This window comes from Cryptotermes secundus, unplaced genomic scaffold, assembly GCF_002891405.2.
Source record: "Cryptotermes secundus unplaced genomic scaffold, Csec_1.0 scaffold821, whole genome shotgun sequence".
NCBI classification, from domain to species: Eukaryota; Metazoa; Arthropoda; class Insecta; order Blattodea; family Kalotermitidae; genus Cryptotermes; species Cryptotermes secundus.
Window position 1 is genome coordinate 407,871 of NW_019734976.1, and position 17,314 is coordinate 425,184.

Consider the following 17,314-nt stretch of genomic DNA (forward strand, 5'->3'; position numbering starts at 1 on the left):
TTTACTGAACGATTGCCTAGAAGTGGGTTGCATAACCTTGTTGTTCCACTGTTGCCAGCGTGTATTGCATAAGTTTACTAGTCAGTTACCCAGCAATGCTCTGGCCATCTATGTTACAATATACACATATATCAAAGTATTCAGGACATCTTACCAGCAGACTTTTTAGCCATATATTTAAGATAAATTGCCCCCATTTTCAGTATTTTGAATGCATTTTAATGATGGTTTACTTAAGTGAAATTTTAGAATACCACTGAAATCTGTTGCGTTTTGCATGAAGAGTTTTGTATTGAAATTCTGAAGATTTAACTGGTGGAAGTGCATCCATTGTAATAACCATACTATTTCATACATGTGAGTTACAAAAATTCGGTTCTTCAGTTTTTTCCCTTCTATTTAGCCATATCTTGAAGGTTTCTTAAGCTCTGTAGTCTTGGTACAGCCATAGGTTTGTTAAAACATTTAATAAATTTTTAATATGATTTTGCTGGCACATTTTCATACTATCATAGGCTTATGATAATAGTGTTTGACTGCTTGCCATGAACATGCACTTATTTATTTCACTCAATAGAAGCTTGAAGATGTAAATACACTGTTTTTTATATAAATGATTCACAAAAGAAATTTTATTTCTCTTTCTTCCTTGTCTATTTATAATCTGGAGTGTGGTAAATAAAATCCAAAAGTTTTCGGTGATGGTATATAAATGCAAACATTATGGTTCTTTTGTCTGTGAGCTGGGATAGCATAGTCAGTATAGAGACTAGCTACTGGCTGGACAACTGAAGGGTTGGAGTTCTAGTTCCAGTGGGGTCAAGAATTTTCTATTGTCCACGTCATCCAGACCAGCTCTGGGGTACACCCAACTTCCTATCCAATGGGTACGAGGGGCTCTTTCCCTGGGTGTAAAGTGGCCAGGGCATGAAGCTGATCACTCACCTCCAACTATTGCTGAGGTCAAGAAAACGTGGGTCTATACATCCACTCCCCTACATGCCATGGTGTAGTGCTTACTTAGTTAAGTACGGGGACAACTTTACCTTTTATTAAGTTCCTTTACATTGTCCTTCGTCCTGTTTGTATTTAAAACACAATGTTTCGAATACTGGATTCTGTCTCCATCTTCAGGTAAAATGCACTCAGTTGGGCCAAATCAATAGAGCTAGTCCCTATCGTTGGACACCTGTGCCAACACAAGGTATGGTATACAGATCAAGCACAGCGCAAACCATCTGCAAGAGTTAAGACAAAACATTAAGAACTTCACACCGATGAGGCCTAGCATCAGAGTACTATCCGAATAGAAGCCATCATTCGAGAGGTAAATTCTCTCTGTGATACCAACCTAAAAAGACAAATTTTCCTCTTAATACTACAGAGGACAGAGTTGTGTATTTGTTGGTCTTTTTTTCTTCTGCTGTGATAATGGGAGTCCAGTTTGGCAGAGATGTCCAAGCTATGTTGACTAATTGGTTAGTCTATCAGATAGATGTTGGAGGATTCCTTGTATTTCGTGTGTGTTGTGTTTGGTTCAGTCTGGAAAACCTTCACTTCTTCCCAACATATTTTGTGACCTTCTTCATACGCATATTGGGCTAATTTTGATTTTTTGAGCAGACGTTGTGTCAGGTTATATTTGTGCTCCTTAATGCATACTTCTAAATGTGTACTTGTTTCACCAGTATAACATTTGGTACAATAACATGGGATATTGTACACACACTGCTTCACTTGTAGGACGTCTTTAACAGGTCCATTTTTCATCAACATCTCAAAGAGGGTACATTTTGTTTTGAAAATGGTCGTGACATTGAAACTGCTTCAAGTACATCCGAATTTCTCGGAGGTACCTTTAACATATGTGATAATGACAGTGCCCTGGTATATTGCATCTGAAGACAGACTGTTGCTTCTCAGTGCCTTCATTACACAGTCAATGAATTGTATGGGTATTCATTAAATATCAAGTCATGTCTGATTTTGGTGTTCAAATCCTTCTGGTATGTTTTTGAATTGACTGACATCATAACTTGCCAGGTAGTCTTCATTTTGAAAGTTGATTGTATTCATTTTATGAAGTGTTCTTAGTTCTTCATGAAAAAGTCTGTATTGCCAGCAAGAGAGCTCAGGATCTTGTGAAGAAAATCTGCTAGGGCATAACAGGGAGAGTCAATAGAAGTAACTATTTTTCTAAGGGGATGTCAGGATTGTGTATCTTGACTTTTGGTCTAAGGGAGATGTCAGGTTTGTGTATCTTGATATTCCATAATCCAGTCTCTGAAACATTGTGCTTTAAATAAAAATGGGATGATGGATAATGTCCAGAAGCATAATATTTGTATGAAATGTTGGAAGTTGGCATGGTGTGTGCTGAATGAAAGTGTTTCTGGTTAAGATTGGTGCAATAGACAGAAGTGCAGTTAACTTGTGTATAATACATATACATAGTTACCTTACAAGGGAAATTTTAAAATATACCATATATTTACTGAGTCTGTGTTTAGATATTCTCATCCAGAACTGAATAAGTCAGTTATGATTTCCATAATTTTTAAAGGCTTTGCTCTAAGGAGGATTTTTTTTTTCAGTAAGTATTTTTATTCTAAAACTATGATTCACTTGAATGGGTATTGGTATATTTATTCTTCTTCATATACACAAAAATGATTAACCTTTTACTTAAGATTTGTAAAATATAATATAATAATTCCTCGCTTAACACGACAAGTATATTCTTGAATTATACCATGGATGTCAGAAACATGTTTTGCAAGGACTTGACCTTGTGGGGAAGATGGTGAAGGGAAATCATTCTCTGCAACATACCCATATAAAAGCTACAAGAAATGGCTTTTATCCATACCTATTGTAGATTAATATATATATATATATATTGTGCCATGTTCTTGATCAACACGGGGCTTTCTTGGCTATTTCTACACAGGGATCAAGATTTTTGCATTCTTTGGCACACATGCTTCATTGGCTTCTTAATAGTTGCATGATGTCATTTAGTTGCTCTTGGTGGTCACTGATAGGCAGATGCATTCCAACAGATGTCATTCTAGTTCACGAAGCTACTGAATTGCTGCAGTGTGAGTGGTTCAGGAAACAATATTGAATGGACTTCTTCACCCTGAACTTACATATTATTCTAATGAGGTGTGATTCACTTCAAGTGGTGACACAATAAGCCAAAATAACATCTATTAATGGAGTTCGAAGTTAGTGCTTGACATGGAATCAGTGCATGGAGGTTAATGAGGCCCTGTTTTTTCTTGAAACAGTAAATTCCGAATTTTACATGAGATTGATTGTCATCATTCTGTGATGAACTGATTGGTGAAGAAATATTGTAGGGCCATTTTGTGCTAGTTAATGTAATTGCATATACTGCAAAGAGTTCTGTGGATGCATTAGATGATGTCTTTGGCAACCAAGTCATATAAGTTGAAGACTGTGGCCTCTGTGTCTGATTTAAATTCTCATGACTCTTATTGTGAGGCATGCTGAAAAGGAAAGTGTATATGAACTACACAGTATATGAAATGTCACAGCTAATAAAGAAACAGGATAACTTCACTATTGGTGAAATAAAAGTAAATAGTTTGCTATGAAAAGTGTGAAAACTCACTACATGTTGTGCTTGCTACAATTGTAACACTGCTAATAGCTATGGGTTGGTTCATGCACATTAGTTTTACTCACACAATTAGAGAAAGTGGAGTTCTGTTACTGCTGGTAGAATTTAAGTATCTTGTGACTGTTCAGCACCAGCTTTGTCAGGTCAGGAGTGTGGCTGTGATCCATCAAATAGACAGTTGTTAATTAGCACCATCATTTTTTTACAACATGAGGGTTTAGAGTAACAAGGTGAAGGCGCTAGACCATGGATGACATCTGAACAAGTCAAAATTCTTGAACCATGCCAATGAAGTCTGTGGAGATCAATTTGGCAAGCAAGCCACAAAGTTCCTTGTTCAGTGCTCCATGGTGAAGTGCAGAAGCAGCTAATATGTAAGGCGTAAAAATTGCAGTTGCTTCAGCAGTTACAGGAATGTGACTTGCTGTGCTGCTACCACTTCACTGCAAATATTCTCTTGGATGAATGACGATGATTAGTATCTCAGCAGGGTGTGCCTCAGTTTCAAGGCCACATTTGACATCTCAATTAAAATTAACCACCATAATTCTTGAATTGAGGATCTCAGAATCATCGTGTGAGGGAACATGAATTGGATTATGTGAAATTGAATGTGTGGTGCGGATTAACCAGTACAAGATTAATCAGACCACTCTTCTTCTATGATGCAAGAGTTTCAGGTCCTGCCTAACTTGATATGTTAGAGGGCTGTGCTGTCCTGCAGGTACCTGATGGATATGACTTCCAACAAGATGGGGCCTCACCACATTTATGGACACTTGTCACTGAATCCCTAGATGATAAGTTGGGAGGAAGATGGATTGATCAAGGTGGCCCCATTCCATTGCCCAACTGCCTCTTTTGAACCAAATTTCTGTGGGGATACCTCGGAAGATGTCGTATACCAGATCATAGTCAATGACCTGCATGATCTGCACTGTAGGATCATTGATGGAGTAATGGATAATTGTCTGGAGATGTTAAGAAACATCTGGAGAGAGAAAAATATTGGATTTGTGCTGCACACATGTTTAGACCTACTGACATGACAAAATATTTGGTGTTTTGATATTTTCACCTTAAGTAGAGCAGGTATCTCCATTGGGAGTGAAATGATTCAGTTTATTTACCTGTTTTATTAATTTTGGACATTCTCTATCTAGGGAAACAAATCAAATGCTGTCTGCTGTAATAGCTCATTAACTATTCACATTCATGGTATGTCTGAATGCAGGGGAGATTTTTTCTTTAATTTAAAAAGTCCTTATTTGCTTCTGATGGAAATAAACTGGGAAACATACAGTAGCAAAGAAACCTATATTTATGCCCCCCACCACCACTGCACACAAGTCTGTGCAAGCACAAATGACCCCATAGACACACGCAGAAGTGTATGTTTATTCATTTGGTGGCATAAATCATTTTAAAAAATAATAAACATTAACTGCCTTACAGAATTGAATATTACTCAGTAAGTTACAAAGAACGTATTTGAATATGTACGCAGAAAGATTTGGGCCTATTCAAATGGTTGTTCTGTACAAACACAGAAAAATATACTTCCACTTTGAATGTCAAAGCAAGCATTCATAAGCTAATCACAGTTTCTGCAATGGAATTTATGTGCAGTATAACTGCTTTCTTGGACCACAGCCTGAGCCTAATTTTGTGTTTGCTGGTGGCCAATTGAATATTATCTTGTATTATAACACACTCTCAAATTGTTGCTGCAGGAACTTCATTTTAAGTACTTCCTGGCTTTTGTACACTAATTCTTTAAGTGTGTTCCTGATAGAGTGATGTAATAGATTTATTTGAATAATTTGGTGGCCATTCTGTGGACGTGGAAAATTCAACCATAGCGTCATCTGACACTGCCAGGGAGCAGGTAGTTTTATTCTTCCTTTTATATCTCCAGTTTTTCTGTGGGTCTTCAAGGAGCTGGTATAATGAATGTAAGATTCCAATTTTATCAGTTAAGATGGAAGAATATCTTTGATATATTAAATAATATATAAATACACACACTTATAATACTTTTGTTTGTTTTGTTTTAATACTTATATATATATACCAAAATTCATTCTTATACATTTTTGTTATTATTTGCTGATGATTTGAGAGTTCATGAAGTAATGAAGTCAGTGGAATATATATAAAATGTTTAAAAAACTGATAATTATCAGTGCAGAACTGGTATTTCAAAATTATATGAACCTCAATTTTCAGAAAACTAATGTTACTCCTTTTACTCATAAGATTAATAACAGTGACCATCTTAATTAAGAAGCCATGAAAATTTGAACAAGGTTGTGTAAAATAGTGCCAGGGACATGTACTGTTGAAGTAACATTCTTTATTGCCTGACATTATTTACCTTGTCACAAAAATAACCACCAGCATGTTGCATGCATGACAGATCATGTTCATAGACACTGCCTGCTGGCAGTAGCTTGGAATATATTGGTTTTAAATTCATCCATAATGCATGGATTGATGTCATAGACATTATATTTGATGCAACCCCTCAAAGAAATCCAATGGTGACAAATCTGATGACCAGGGGGCATGGTCCTTTCAAACCTAGACATTCTCTGAACAAGTTGGATAACTCAGCCATAAATGCCTGTGAAGTGTGTGTTTTTCCCCCATTTTGTTGAAACAATGCTTTAACAGTTTCCACTTCAGTATGGTGCCCATGAATTAGATGGGGTCTGCAGCAAGTTATTGCCCATAACACTTCTGTTTTTACAGGATGTTGACTTTCATCTGTTGCATAGGAATATCCCATAAATCACAGATGAGTATTCTTAGAGTTTACATACCCCGACTGATTACAAGTGACTTTATTTTGAGGTATCTTAACTATTGATTGCCTCTGGCTTGTAAGGCACTGTTGATCTGTGATAATCACATGCTGACAACTGCAGGCTGGAAGTGCAGAGAGGAAGAAGGACTGGGTATGGTAAGACATTAATTTTACTGATGGTTGTACCACTCATCTCAGAGTAGTATAGCTTTTGTCCACAACAAACATGTTGGTTGGCTTAACATTCCACCATAAATATGCACCCCTGTGCATTGAATGTCATGTTTGTTTATAACTTGCAAAGCACACATGCATTCATAATATCACTTGCTGCCGACAGATGACACAATGCAAGCAATGCAAGCAATAGGTTTTGTTGTTTCTGAATTTCATCTCTTTAGCATTATTCTTTGTTAACCTTTATGAGCTGAAGGACACCGTATGGGGACCTTTAAAGTAAAGCCGAGTGGCCGAAAGACACCGTATGGGTATGCGCAGTCCACGCGTATGCACAGTGTTTTAAAATCTAATTTTAAGATAGAAATTCTTGTTCTACTTACACTATTTTTGGACACCCACTATATAAGTAGACTGTCTTCCCTCCTGCATCATATAACTGAATGCAGAGTCCGACATCGCAATTCATGCACTTTGTCCATATGTAACTCTGTTTTCCACGCAAAGCGCACACACACAACATCTGTCTCGTATTAACAGGAAGTAAGCCAGTGATGGCAAGTGGTCTCCTGTATTCGTAACGCTTATAAAACATCACAATTTCAACTATGCACCATGGCCCCATTTCGCATGGAACAAGCCGAAATTGAGAGGCCACTCGTAAATCACACCATTCAGAATGGGGTACAGTCGGTTATGAAGGGACGAGGACGCAAGGGGCATTGAGGGGAATATTCCAAGAAGTAACTGTGTGGATAGTCGGACAATGTGTATATACAGACACAGTTTCATAAGGACAAATAATAATAAAAGGGATAAGAACTGCCCACACTCATGTATACAAGAAGCCCACTGACTGGAGAATGTGCAATGAAAACAAACATTCTCTCTCCTCCAGATAACAGATAGTCAGACCGTGAGTCAGCAGCATGCATTTATACTGCAGAAAGGTTTTGTGCAGAAGCTTTATGCATTTTTGTAGACAGACGCTCAAAATTGGGGAAATTTTTTTTTTGAATCGATGTAACAATTTTTACAGATTCTAAAATCTGTAAATTACAGTATCTGATTCTATATACTTTCTAGAAAAAAGTGGCGTTTATTTCGTTCGTTTATCACAAAAATTGTAGAAATAACAGCATTTTGAGTAACATGATTACAATTTCATTACTCTACAATGGCGGACATTTAAATTAAATCCGTNACGCTGCCACTACCAGAATTTAAATGGCCCATCCCATAAAGGTTAAATTATTCAAACTTTCATGACTTCATTAAAATGATCACCCCAGTAGTGTTGATTTTAATTACTGTATTGGAAATGTTTTAGTTTTATATATCACATATGTAAAAGATCTGGGTGTTCTGCTTTACAGTAAGCAGTCCAGATTTTGACTTACACATTACCTTTTTGCCATCCATAATGCAGTCTTACACTGTCTTGAGTGTCCATACATACAATTCGTTGCCAGTATATTGCAGCGTACCATACTGTTGTCCCCCTCCTTCTGTCACTTCATAGTTCCATTTGTGCCATACCGTTCACTGCAAATCATGCTAATCCTTTCAGTTTCTTGAAACATGTACCTTGGACTTCATCTGCGTCCTTCCTTACTTTGTCTGGTTCACATTGCGTACACCAAACATAATCGTATACTCACACTGTATTTCATACCTGTCTTCTAATATCTAGCCTCTTACATCAGGAGTTCCAGTCAGTGATTTATTGAGAGATACTAATGCCTCTTTACTTTTTCCTTCAATAATGCCTTTGATTTTTCCAGACTCCTGTATTTTCTAAAAGTATACCAAACTGGTTAATTTTTCTGTTACCTTCTTTTAGGCATTGCTATTTTACTTGTTCATATTGCATTCTTCTTAGTACTTGGTGTATTATCTTCTGTAGGCTGTTACATATAAATGAGGATACAAACAAATCATTTGCAAATAGCAAATCTGCAATGTACAACTGATCCTGTAATAATTAACAACTTATTAGTGGAATAGAAGGTACTGCTTTTCTACCATTTCCCTGCATTCCCATGGAAACAGAGATCTGAATATTTGCAACCCAATTTGGGTTTCATGTGGCAGATCATACGGATATGCAATTTTCACATGTTGTACAAGAATTTGAGGTCAAGCCTGACAAATGTGTTTGCAAAATGATGTACAATTTGATGACTGCATACATAATGAAATATATCATCATCATTTGTACATCGATCTAGATAGGTATTTATCATTATCATAGTCATCAGAGAGAGAGGTTCTGGAAATCATCATGTACCACCTGTTTTTCTGGTATTAAGGTCAAATAAATTGTAGTCATCTGTGGCAGGAAATGCAAGGAAAGAGAGGTTAAGCCTAGATGGGTTCATGATATTATGCATATTTAAAATGGTATTAAAATTTTTTTGATGAAACTTGGCTCTGCCTAGGCAGAATTTTAAGGCCACCTTTTTATTGTAGAAGTTTTACTGAATTGAGAAATGTTCTACTCTAACCTAACCTAACCTAATACAGGCACTCCTCAGTGTATGTAGCAGTTCTGAAAATAAGTCACAGAGGCTGAAATCACATAAATGAAACATATTTTTCCCATCTCCCTTTCATTCCTTCTCCACCAACCATACTACTTCGCTTTCTTATTCTCCTCATGACTCTCAATAGTTGAACAGCAATTCTCGTTAAGGCAAGAGCTATTAATTTAAATTGGTTTAAATCAGTTGAGCTCATAAAAAATTAAAATGTGTTATTCAAATTTGCATGTGGGTGGACAGTATTAACCTTAAAACGCCAGACTTTTGAAATGGTGGTAAACTTGAGCTGGCCGGAGTTTATTTAAATGCCCACTGCTGGTGTGCCTTTAAATGCCAGTTGCTGCTCTGCATTTAAATTTCCCTTCCTACAATTTTAAGCATTGTGTTTAAAAATGCTGTATGTAACACAATTTTTATGATAAATGGATGGAATTAACTTTGTTTGTATCAGCAAAGAACACAGGGTTGCATATTATAACATAAGATTTGCAAATTTTTATACAAAGAATTATATACTATTTTCAATCTTTTTCTTTTCATTTTGATACGTACTGTAAAAATGGTTTCCCAGTTCTTCACAGAGTTCTGCATTATAAAATCAATCCTGCTTGTAACACTTGACATATTTTAGCACTCTCAGGGGTCATAAAACAGATGGAAGCAATAAAATCATTTGGTCTTCCACTGGCAAGTTTCACATCTTTTGTTACACTCCTCAGATTTTCGAATCTTCTGACTAAAGAACAGAAGACTGAAAGAATGGCTATTCATGAAAAAGCTAGGGGGGTCCCTTCTTCAGTGCTAAGACCTTACGTTGTAGTTGCAAGAGATTATTTCCCTCTTTATGGTCATGAACAGACAGTTGCATTATGGCTGAGATACAGAGTGTGATTTTTTTTCTGTGCATTCGTAGTGAATTCAAACACTGTAATTGCACTTCAGCCTATATATACTGTAACGTGTTTCATTACTGAAGACGCCGTAGAGATTGTTAATTGGTTTATTCAACAACCTACAAGTAATGGCTACAGTTAATTATAACAAAGTTACGGGGTTTCACAATCTATAACCCTATTCACAATAATCTGTTCATTCTGTCTTCAAGAGTCTTCACGTATTAATAATGTGGGAGCTATACATGTCTCTCTGAATTACACACTCCAAATATAACTGTACTACAGCACACACAAAGTCTTGAAAGCACACAATAAGTCTTCCACTCGCTGAATTCTTAGTTATCGCACACTGTCACATAAAATCTTGTAACCACGCGTTCGGTTCTTCTTACCGCGACTGCTGCTATATATGTCAACTCAACTCGTAGGCTGCTGCCTTGAGAACTCACTTCGGCAGCTGATACTCTTTTAACTTGTACACTGCTGACTGGAGAACTTTCTTCGGCCGATAATACACTTTTAACTAACTACGACAACTGAACTCGGCGATGGCCACATTTCAACTCAACTTGTAGGCTGCTGGCTTGAGAACTAACTTTGGCGGCGGCTACATTACAACTCTACTTGTAGGCAGTGTGGTTCACTTATATAGTCTCAGCGCTTGCCTGTTACGTAATCGGTACCGCTGTTGGCTGGCGCCTTGTCGACAGTGGCGTTGCGTGCCATGTCACAGTGTAGAGGGGGTGGGGGACAGAGCGCTGACTCACCCACCACGTCACTGCTGGGGGGAGGGGTTGTCCTCCATTGCGCAACATGTCACAATACATCAAATAGATAATAACAAAAAAGGTATGTACATCGAATTTTACTATATATTTTTAACACATTAATATGCAGAATCTGCTATAAAAGTACTGGCTCATGAATGAGTTTGGGCATAACTCATATGTATAGTTTTTTTGTTGTTGTTCACTTAGGTATCATTTTAATTCCTCTATTAGGGTTTTACTCAAGTCTGTCTGGTAATTACTACATTTAAAAATAAATATTTAGGACTGTGCAATCGCTTCTTCTAGTGGCATGTGCATGCGCTTCCACTAGCGGTGTTTAAATGCCCGACTGGCCAAATTGGGGTACTTTGGCCATGACGACCATAATCATCACAGGGCCGATCGGGGCACTTCGGACGTTAAAGGTTATAATGGATCTTAGACAGATAGGATGGGATGGTATGGATTGGATTGATCTGGCTCTGGATAGGGACCAGTGGAGGGCTCTTGTGAACATGGTAATAAACCTTCAGGTTCCATAAAATCCTGGGAGATTCTTGAGTAGCTGCAGATTTGGCTTCTCCTCAAGAAGGACTCAGCTCCATAAGTAAGTATTAAAATTTGCATGAAATTAGTTCCTGTAATTGTAAGTTAGCATTTATCTCAATTTTATGCGGAATGATTTGACTTACAGACTCTCTATCCTATGGCAGTGTCAATGACTTGTTAACACCTCATTTGAACAGCGAAAAGGGTAATGCATTATAGTTTCCTAGCATTTGATGTAACACAGTAATAATGTTCTTCATAATGACGCTCCTGATGGATGTATGTACATGCCTAGGTGAAACATCAACCACTCCTTTGAGCCCTGGTAGCCCAGCAGATGAAAGTTCTGGTGAATTGAGTGGACGTCCCAACAAACCCCGTCTCCAACGTTCTAAAGCACAAAGCAGGAAGACATTTAGGCTTCGGAAGAGTAGAAGAAGCCATATTGAGGTATGAAAATAAAACTCAGATGCTTGGAAGAAACAGAAGCAAGTAAAATCATATTCATGATGAAAGTGAGGTCAAAATAGTTTCAGCAGTTCAGTTCATAATCTGTAAGAAAAGTTCATCACATCCCTTAAAATATATGAAACTGTAATTTTACCTGTAGATTTTAAGAGTTCTGATGATGCTTTATAACATTCAGGATTACTAGGGTTTTGGACTTTGCCCATTGTCTGATATACTAAAGAATGCAAGGTTTTGGAAACTGGTCCTAGTTTCCATCCTTAGGTGAAAGGGTGGGAGACACCTGCTCTGTTGGATCTGGTAGAGAGATCTAACCTCAAACGCTGGACAATCCTGTGTCAGTAAGGCTATAGCTATATACATATACAGAGGGGTCCAAAAAAATATACTCACTCTTTGATAGTCAATATCTTTGGAACAAAATGACATGTAGGTCAACCTTCAAGGTTCCCCATAGGTAGAAGTCGAGAGGTGTTAGGTCTGGAGACTGTCATGGGTACTCAGTAGCACCTCTACGACCTGTCCATCGTCCAGGTATAGTGTCATCCAAGTACGCCCACTTTGGAGCCTTCAGAATTTCCTGTATGCTTGATCAGCTCACCCCACTTCTGCGTGCACACTGATTCACGGATTTTAGTGGTGATCATGTAAAGTGTTACAACACCACAGCACTGGAAGGTGGACTTGTTACTATCCATGGTTGCCCAGATCTTTGCTTATGCACATCATGAAAAGTACCGTCTGCTTCAAGTTTATCCAGAATACGGGCAATTGTTTGACATATCGGTGGCTGAGTTCCAAACTCATTCTGCCACTGTCGTACCTCTTTAATGTTTTCATACTTCCAGTACCACTTCAAGACAGCCTTGCGTTGCTCAAAGAACAACCTTTCAGCCATTGTTACTGCTGTCTCCTGCTCACACGTGGCACGACACTCGCATGACTCATGTGACTTTCGCCATCTGTTGAGAAAACATGATACTACACTACCGCACAAGAATTGTAACTACATGTCATTTTGTTCGAAAGATATTGACTATCATAGAGTGAATAAATTTTTTTTGGACCCCCCTGTATATGCAGTATGACAAGTTCATGAACTTGGGCCATAAAAAACACACAAAAGTAAAAAAAGCGCTACTCAGTAAGTCCCCATCCACTTCAGGATGTTTACATCAGTCATACAATGTCTTAAATCCCCAAGAAAACACTTCTTCTTGTATTGCCTTCAGTTCTCTCACAGACTGTTGGATCCATGAAACAGTCTCTAATCCTGTTACTTTCATAGCAGTTTATAATTTAGGAAATAAAAAAAAAGTCAGCTGACGATAAATCAGGGGAGTAGGGTGGATGGGATAACACAGGAATCCCTCATTCCACAAACGTTCTCTGTAACTAGTCCCATTCATCCCCGATAGATGGCATTAGTACGAAATTACTATAGTAGCGTCAGTTCAGGAACTTTATTGTCACACTGCGTACACATACACATACACACACACCTGAGATCAGGGATTTGTCAGTGGGAAATAATTGAAAGTAAGATAGAAACAGATTGGAAATTAAGTGGAACAAACCAAGCCAACAAACCAAATCCATGAACACCAATCACAGGATTAATTTGAATTATCTATTGGTGTCTTTTGTCGCAGTTTACATATTTACTCACATTTGACACTAGACCACCAAAATTAAGACGTTACTTGCAGGTATCCCATGCCAAGGTTGAACCATCTGAAACATCACCAGAAGATGGGCAACAGCAACAGCAAGAGAAATTTTCAAAGCAGCAGCAGCTCCAGCTCCAACACGAACATAAACTTTTTTCACAGCAACAAGAGCAGAAACAACAGACATCAGCAGTTGACATTCCACCAAGAAAGTCCTCTGCTCTACCAATCACCACAGGAGCTACCACAAGCCAGCAGCTTCCTAATGCAGCTGTGTTACATGCACAGCGATTATCTGTCCACCAGTCACGCTCTTCAGAGAATGCACGTTCCTCTACTGCTGATGTATCGTGGGATGAGGTTGGTATGCTTTGTGTATGTGTTTGAACTCTATCATGGCACTCTTCTGCAGTGCTTGTTGCTGTCATACTGCTCATTCTCAAATCTCATGTATGACTTGCTGCATCATGACTGAAAAGTATTATGATGTATTTCATGACTGTCTCCAGTTCTTAGACCTTCTTTTTATTCAAAAGTCCAGAACTATGGAAGTTTGCTTTATTGGACATTATTGAGTTCTTCATAATATTAAGGATCAGGTTATATAAACCTGAGAAGTCTGCAGAGTGTCATGCAATTTAAGACTACAGTCTTTTATGTTGTGAGGCTGTGTAGTCTGGTATTTTGGAGGAATGCACTGTCTCTATATTCAGACAGAAGAAGTGAGCAAAGCTTGGAGGTACAGTAGACAGGGAAGGGATCGTCTGAACTGGGGCTGTGAGTGAGCCATTGGAAGCCAGTGACCTGAAAGGGTTCTTTCTGTTTTGTTCTGATTTCTCGTTAGCTCACTTCCTCACACTGAAGGTGTGGTGGTACATTCCTCAGAAACACTGACACCTAACCAAGAGGCTAAATGGAATGTCATTATAGTGGACCATAATCATAATAATCACTGCTGTGGAAGCATCAAATCTAATACTGTACAGTAAATAACTCCTGGTTATCTGGTATCCAAGGATTCAAAATTCTCAATCAAAATATCTTTCAAAAACTAAGTTGCAATGCTCAGATGTTCACTGGCCATTTTGTAGTTCTCCCAGCTACCACTAACAGTGCTGTCCATTATCCATCCCCACATGAATGTCATTAGGGCACTAGGATGGGTGATTACAGTAGAGGCAAGTTGAGTTTGTGATTTCATTGCACTGTATGCAAAGTCTTTCATCCACAAATTCTCTGACCCCCCTAAATTGACTCCCATGAGTAAACTAAGGTGAATATATGCTGTTTTTAATTTGAAACAAAATATTGAATATTAAAAGAATGTAAAAAAGGAAAAATCATATGAAAATGGGTTTCTCTGTGATTTATCTTTATGCAGCTGGCAGATACTTGTATTCATACACCCCATTCCCCACATATGATGGATAATTGGGAGTTTACAGTATTATGATCAGAATATTTTTAATTTAAGTATTTTGATTGTCTTTATTTTATTTTCACCAAATTTGTTTGATTATTTGGAATTGGATGTGAAACAATATTTTTTATTAAGAATTATGGCTGGTCTGCAGGTCTCACAAACATCAAGTACTTCAGGGTACAAGGAGTCATATAGTCTGCTGATGATGGCCCTGGAATGTCCTCCTACACCCACTGGTATTGTTGCTGCAACAGCCATTAATAATGAGTCTTCCCATGAACCACCACTTGCATCTCCTGATGCTCATGATCTGCCTTCAACCAGCAGTGCCACTACCAACCAAATGGCTGCAGAGGGCAGCTCTCCAGATTCTTCCATCAACAGTGGGGAAGACTTGGCATTGCTTGAACATTCTGTCCCACGTTCTTCATCATTGCATTCTCTCTTCATGGTATTTGAGACTCAAGATGAAGACACACTTATCTAAATGTTGAATCAAACCTACCAACTGACAGACTAATGAACTACCTAATTAACTACCTAACTACCTACCTATATGGTGCAGTGTCTTCTTGAACAGTTGGTCTAGATATTCCCTGCTCTTATAAAACCCAATGGTTGGTCAGTGTTTTTACCTAAACCTGCCATTGAATTCCTTCACGAGTACCCAAATCCACTCATCCCTTCCACTATGCTGTGACTCTCAGATTCATTTTTATATTATGCCCCCATCCTTTGAAAATATGGCACCATTCAAATGTTTGGGAATGACAGTAACAATTCAAAATTTGATTCAGGAGGAAATTAAGAGGAGTTTGAATTTCTGTAATGCTTGCAACCATTCAATCCAGAACCTTTTGTCTTCTTGGCTGCTGTCTAAAAACGTAAAAATTAGGATATATAAAACTGTAATTTTGGATTTGTGGTTCTGAATGGGTGTGAAACTTTATCTCTGACATTAATGAAGCAACTTAGACATAGGATGTTTGAGAACTGGGTGCTGAGAAGAATATTTGGACCGAAGAGAGATGAAGTGACAAAAGGTTGGAGAAAACCGCATGATGAGGAGCTTCATAACTAGTATTCTTTGCCAAGTGTAATTAGAATGATCAAGTCAAGGAGGATGATATAGTCAGGGCATGTAACACAAATGGGTGAAGAGAGGAATGCATATGATATTGGTGGGAGAGCCAGAAAGGAGGAGACCACTAGCTGCATAGCTGCCAGCTTCTCAAGAAAGGTTTCAGCTCCGCAAAGGTAGTAATATTATGCTCCCATCTATGTCTAGGCCTCCCAAATGGTCCCTTCCTTTGAGCTTTCACAATCAAAGTGTTAGACTAATTTCTCCTTTTCTCTAAATGTACTGACTGCCTATCTTACCCTATTTTATTTAGTTTCCTCTGCATATGTGAATATTAGCTGAATTAAATCAGCATAAACCCAAAATCTCACATCACAGTGTTCCATATTCAAATAATCTGTGGCTTTAGTCAGCAAGTGAACTATACTGACCAAGCAACCACCGCTTGTCAGCGAAGTTAGTGTCAACTTTAGTGGATAGAGGGTGTCGTGTGGTCAGCGCAATGAATCCCCATGGCTGTTAATCTTGGTTTTCTAGACCGCAGCTGCAATTTCCTTGAAATAGCCCCACAATTATCCTCATGAGGCTGAGTGGGCCCCATTCCAGACCCACTACTTCTCAGAAAATCCGGTAGCACCGCAATCTAACCCAGGACCTCTGCATCTCTAGCCAGGAACTCTGACCACTAGATCATGGAAGCGGTCTCCATATTAAAATACTTTAACAGAATTAAGGAAACCTAACTATGCTACAGTCAACATATCCTGTGTGATCTTTATAAGATCATGCACATAAACAGAAAATGAATTTTGGTGTTTCCTCCTATCACAAGTTCTGAGGAATGGGCAAAGCTATTTATCCTCCAGTTTGATTTATTCCATTCATCATAATTGCATCATATTCACGCCCCCCCCTACTTTTAAGAAATGGGAGAGTTACTCTTTGGAAATTCCATCCCTAACGTTATTTAATCCATCAATGTGATTACTTTAACTTACAACCTTTGTCCATAAAGTTCCGAGACTGAGACTGTAAAAAATACAAAATTCAACTTATTAACTAATGGTTCATGTCCCCTTCAAAGTAGTCCCTGTTCTGCAGTCAGTACACCTTTGCCAGTGTTTTGACAAGTCCTGGAAGCAGCTGGTGAATGCCTCTTTCAGAATGGCTGTGACCTCTGTTGTCGCAGCTGCTTGAATATCCTCCATATTCTCATCACCGTCCTTATATATTTCTTTTCAGTCATGGAAACAGAAAAAAAAAATCGCATGAAGAGAGG

The 17,314-nt window shown here is 38.2% G+C and overlaps 1 protein-coding gene across 1 annotated transcript in view; it reads left to right on the top strand.

Annotated features, from left to right (window-relative positions):
* LOC111869153 (protein unc-80 homolog) overlaps positions 1 to 15,866 on the top strand; it is a gene marked incomplete in the record, with an annotated part of 381,072 nt that extends 365,206 nt beyond the window's left edge. The window contains 3 exon segments of the mRNA XM_033753297.1: positions 11,689 to 11,843; positions 13,571 to 13,891; positions 15,106 to 15,866. Of these exon segments, the coding sequence (XP_033609188.1) occupies positions 11,689 to 11,843; positions 13,571 to 13,891; positions 15,106 to 15,441 (812 nt within the window).
* Between the last annotated feature and the right edge of the window lie 1,448 nt (positions 15,867 to 17,314).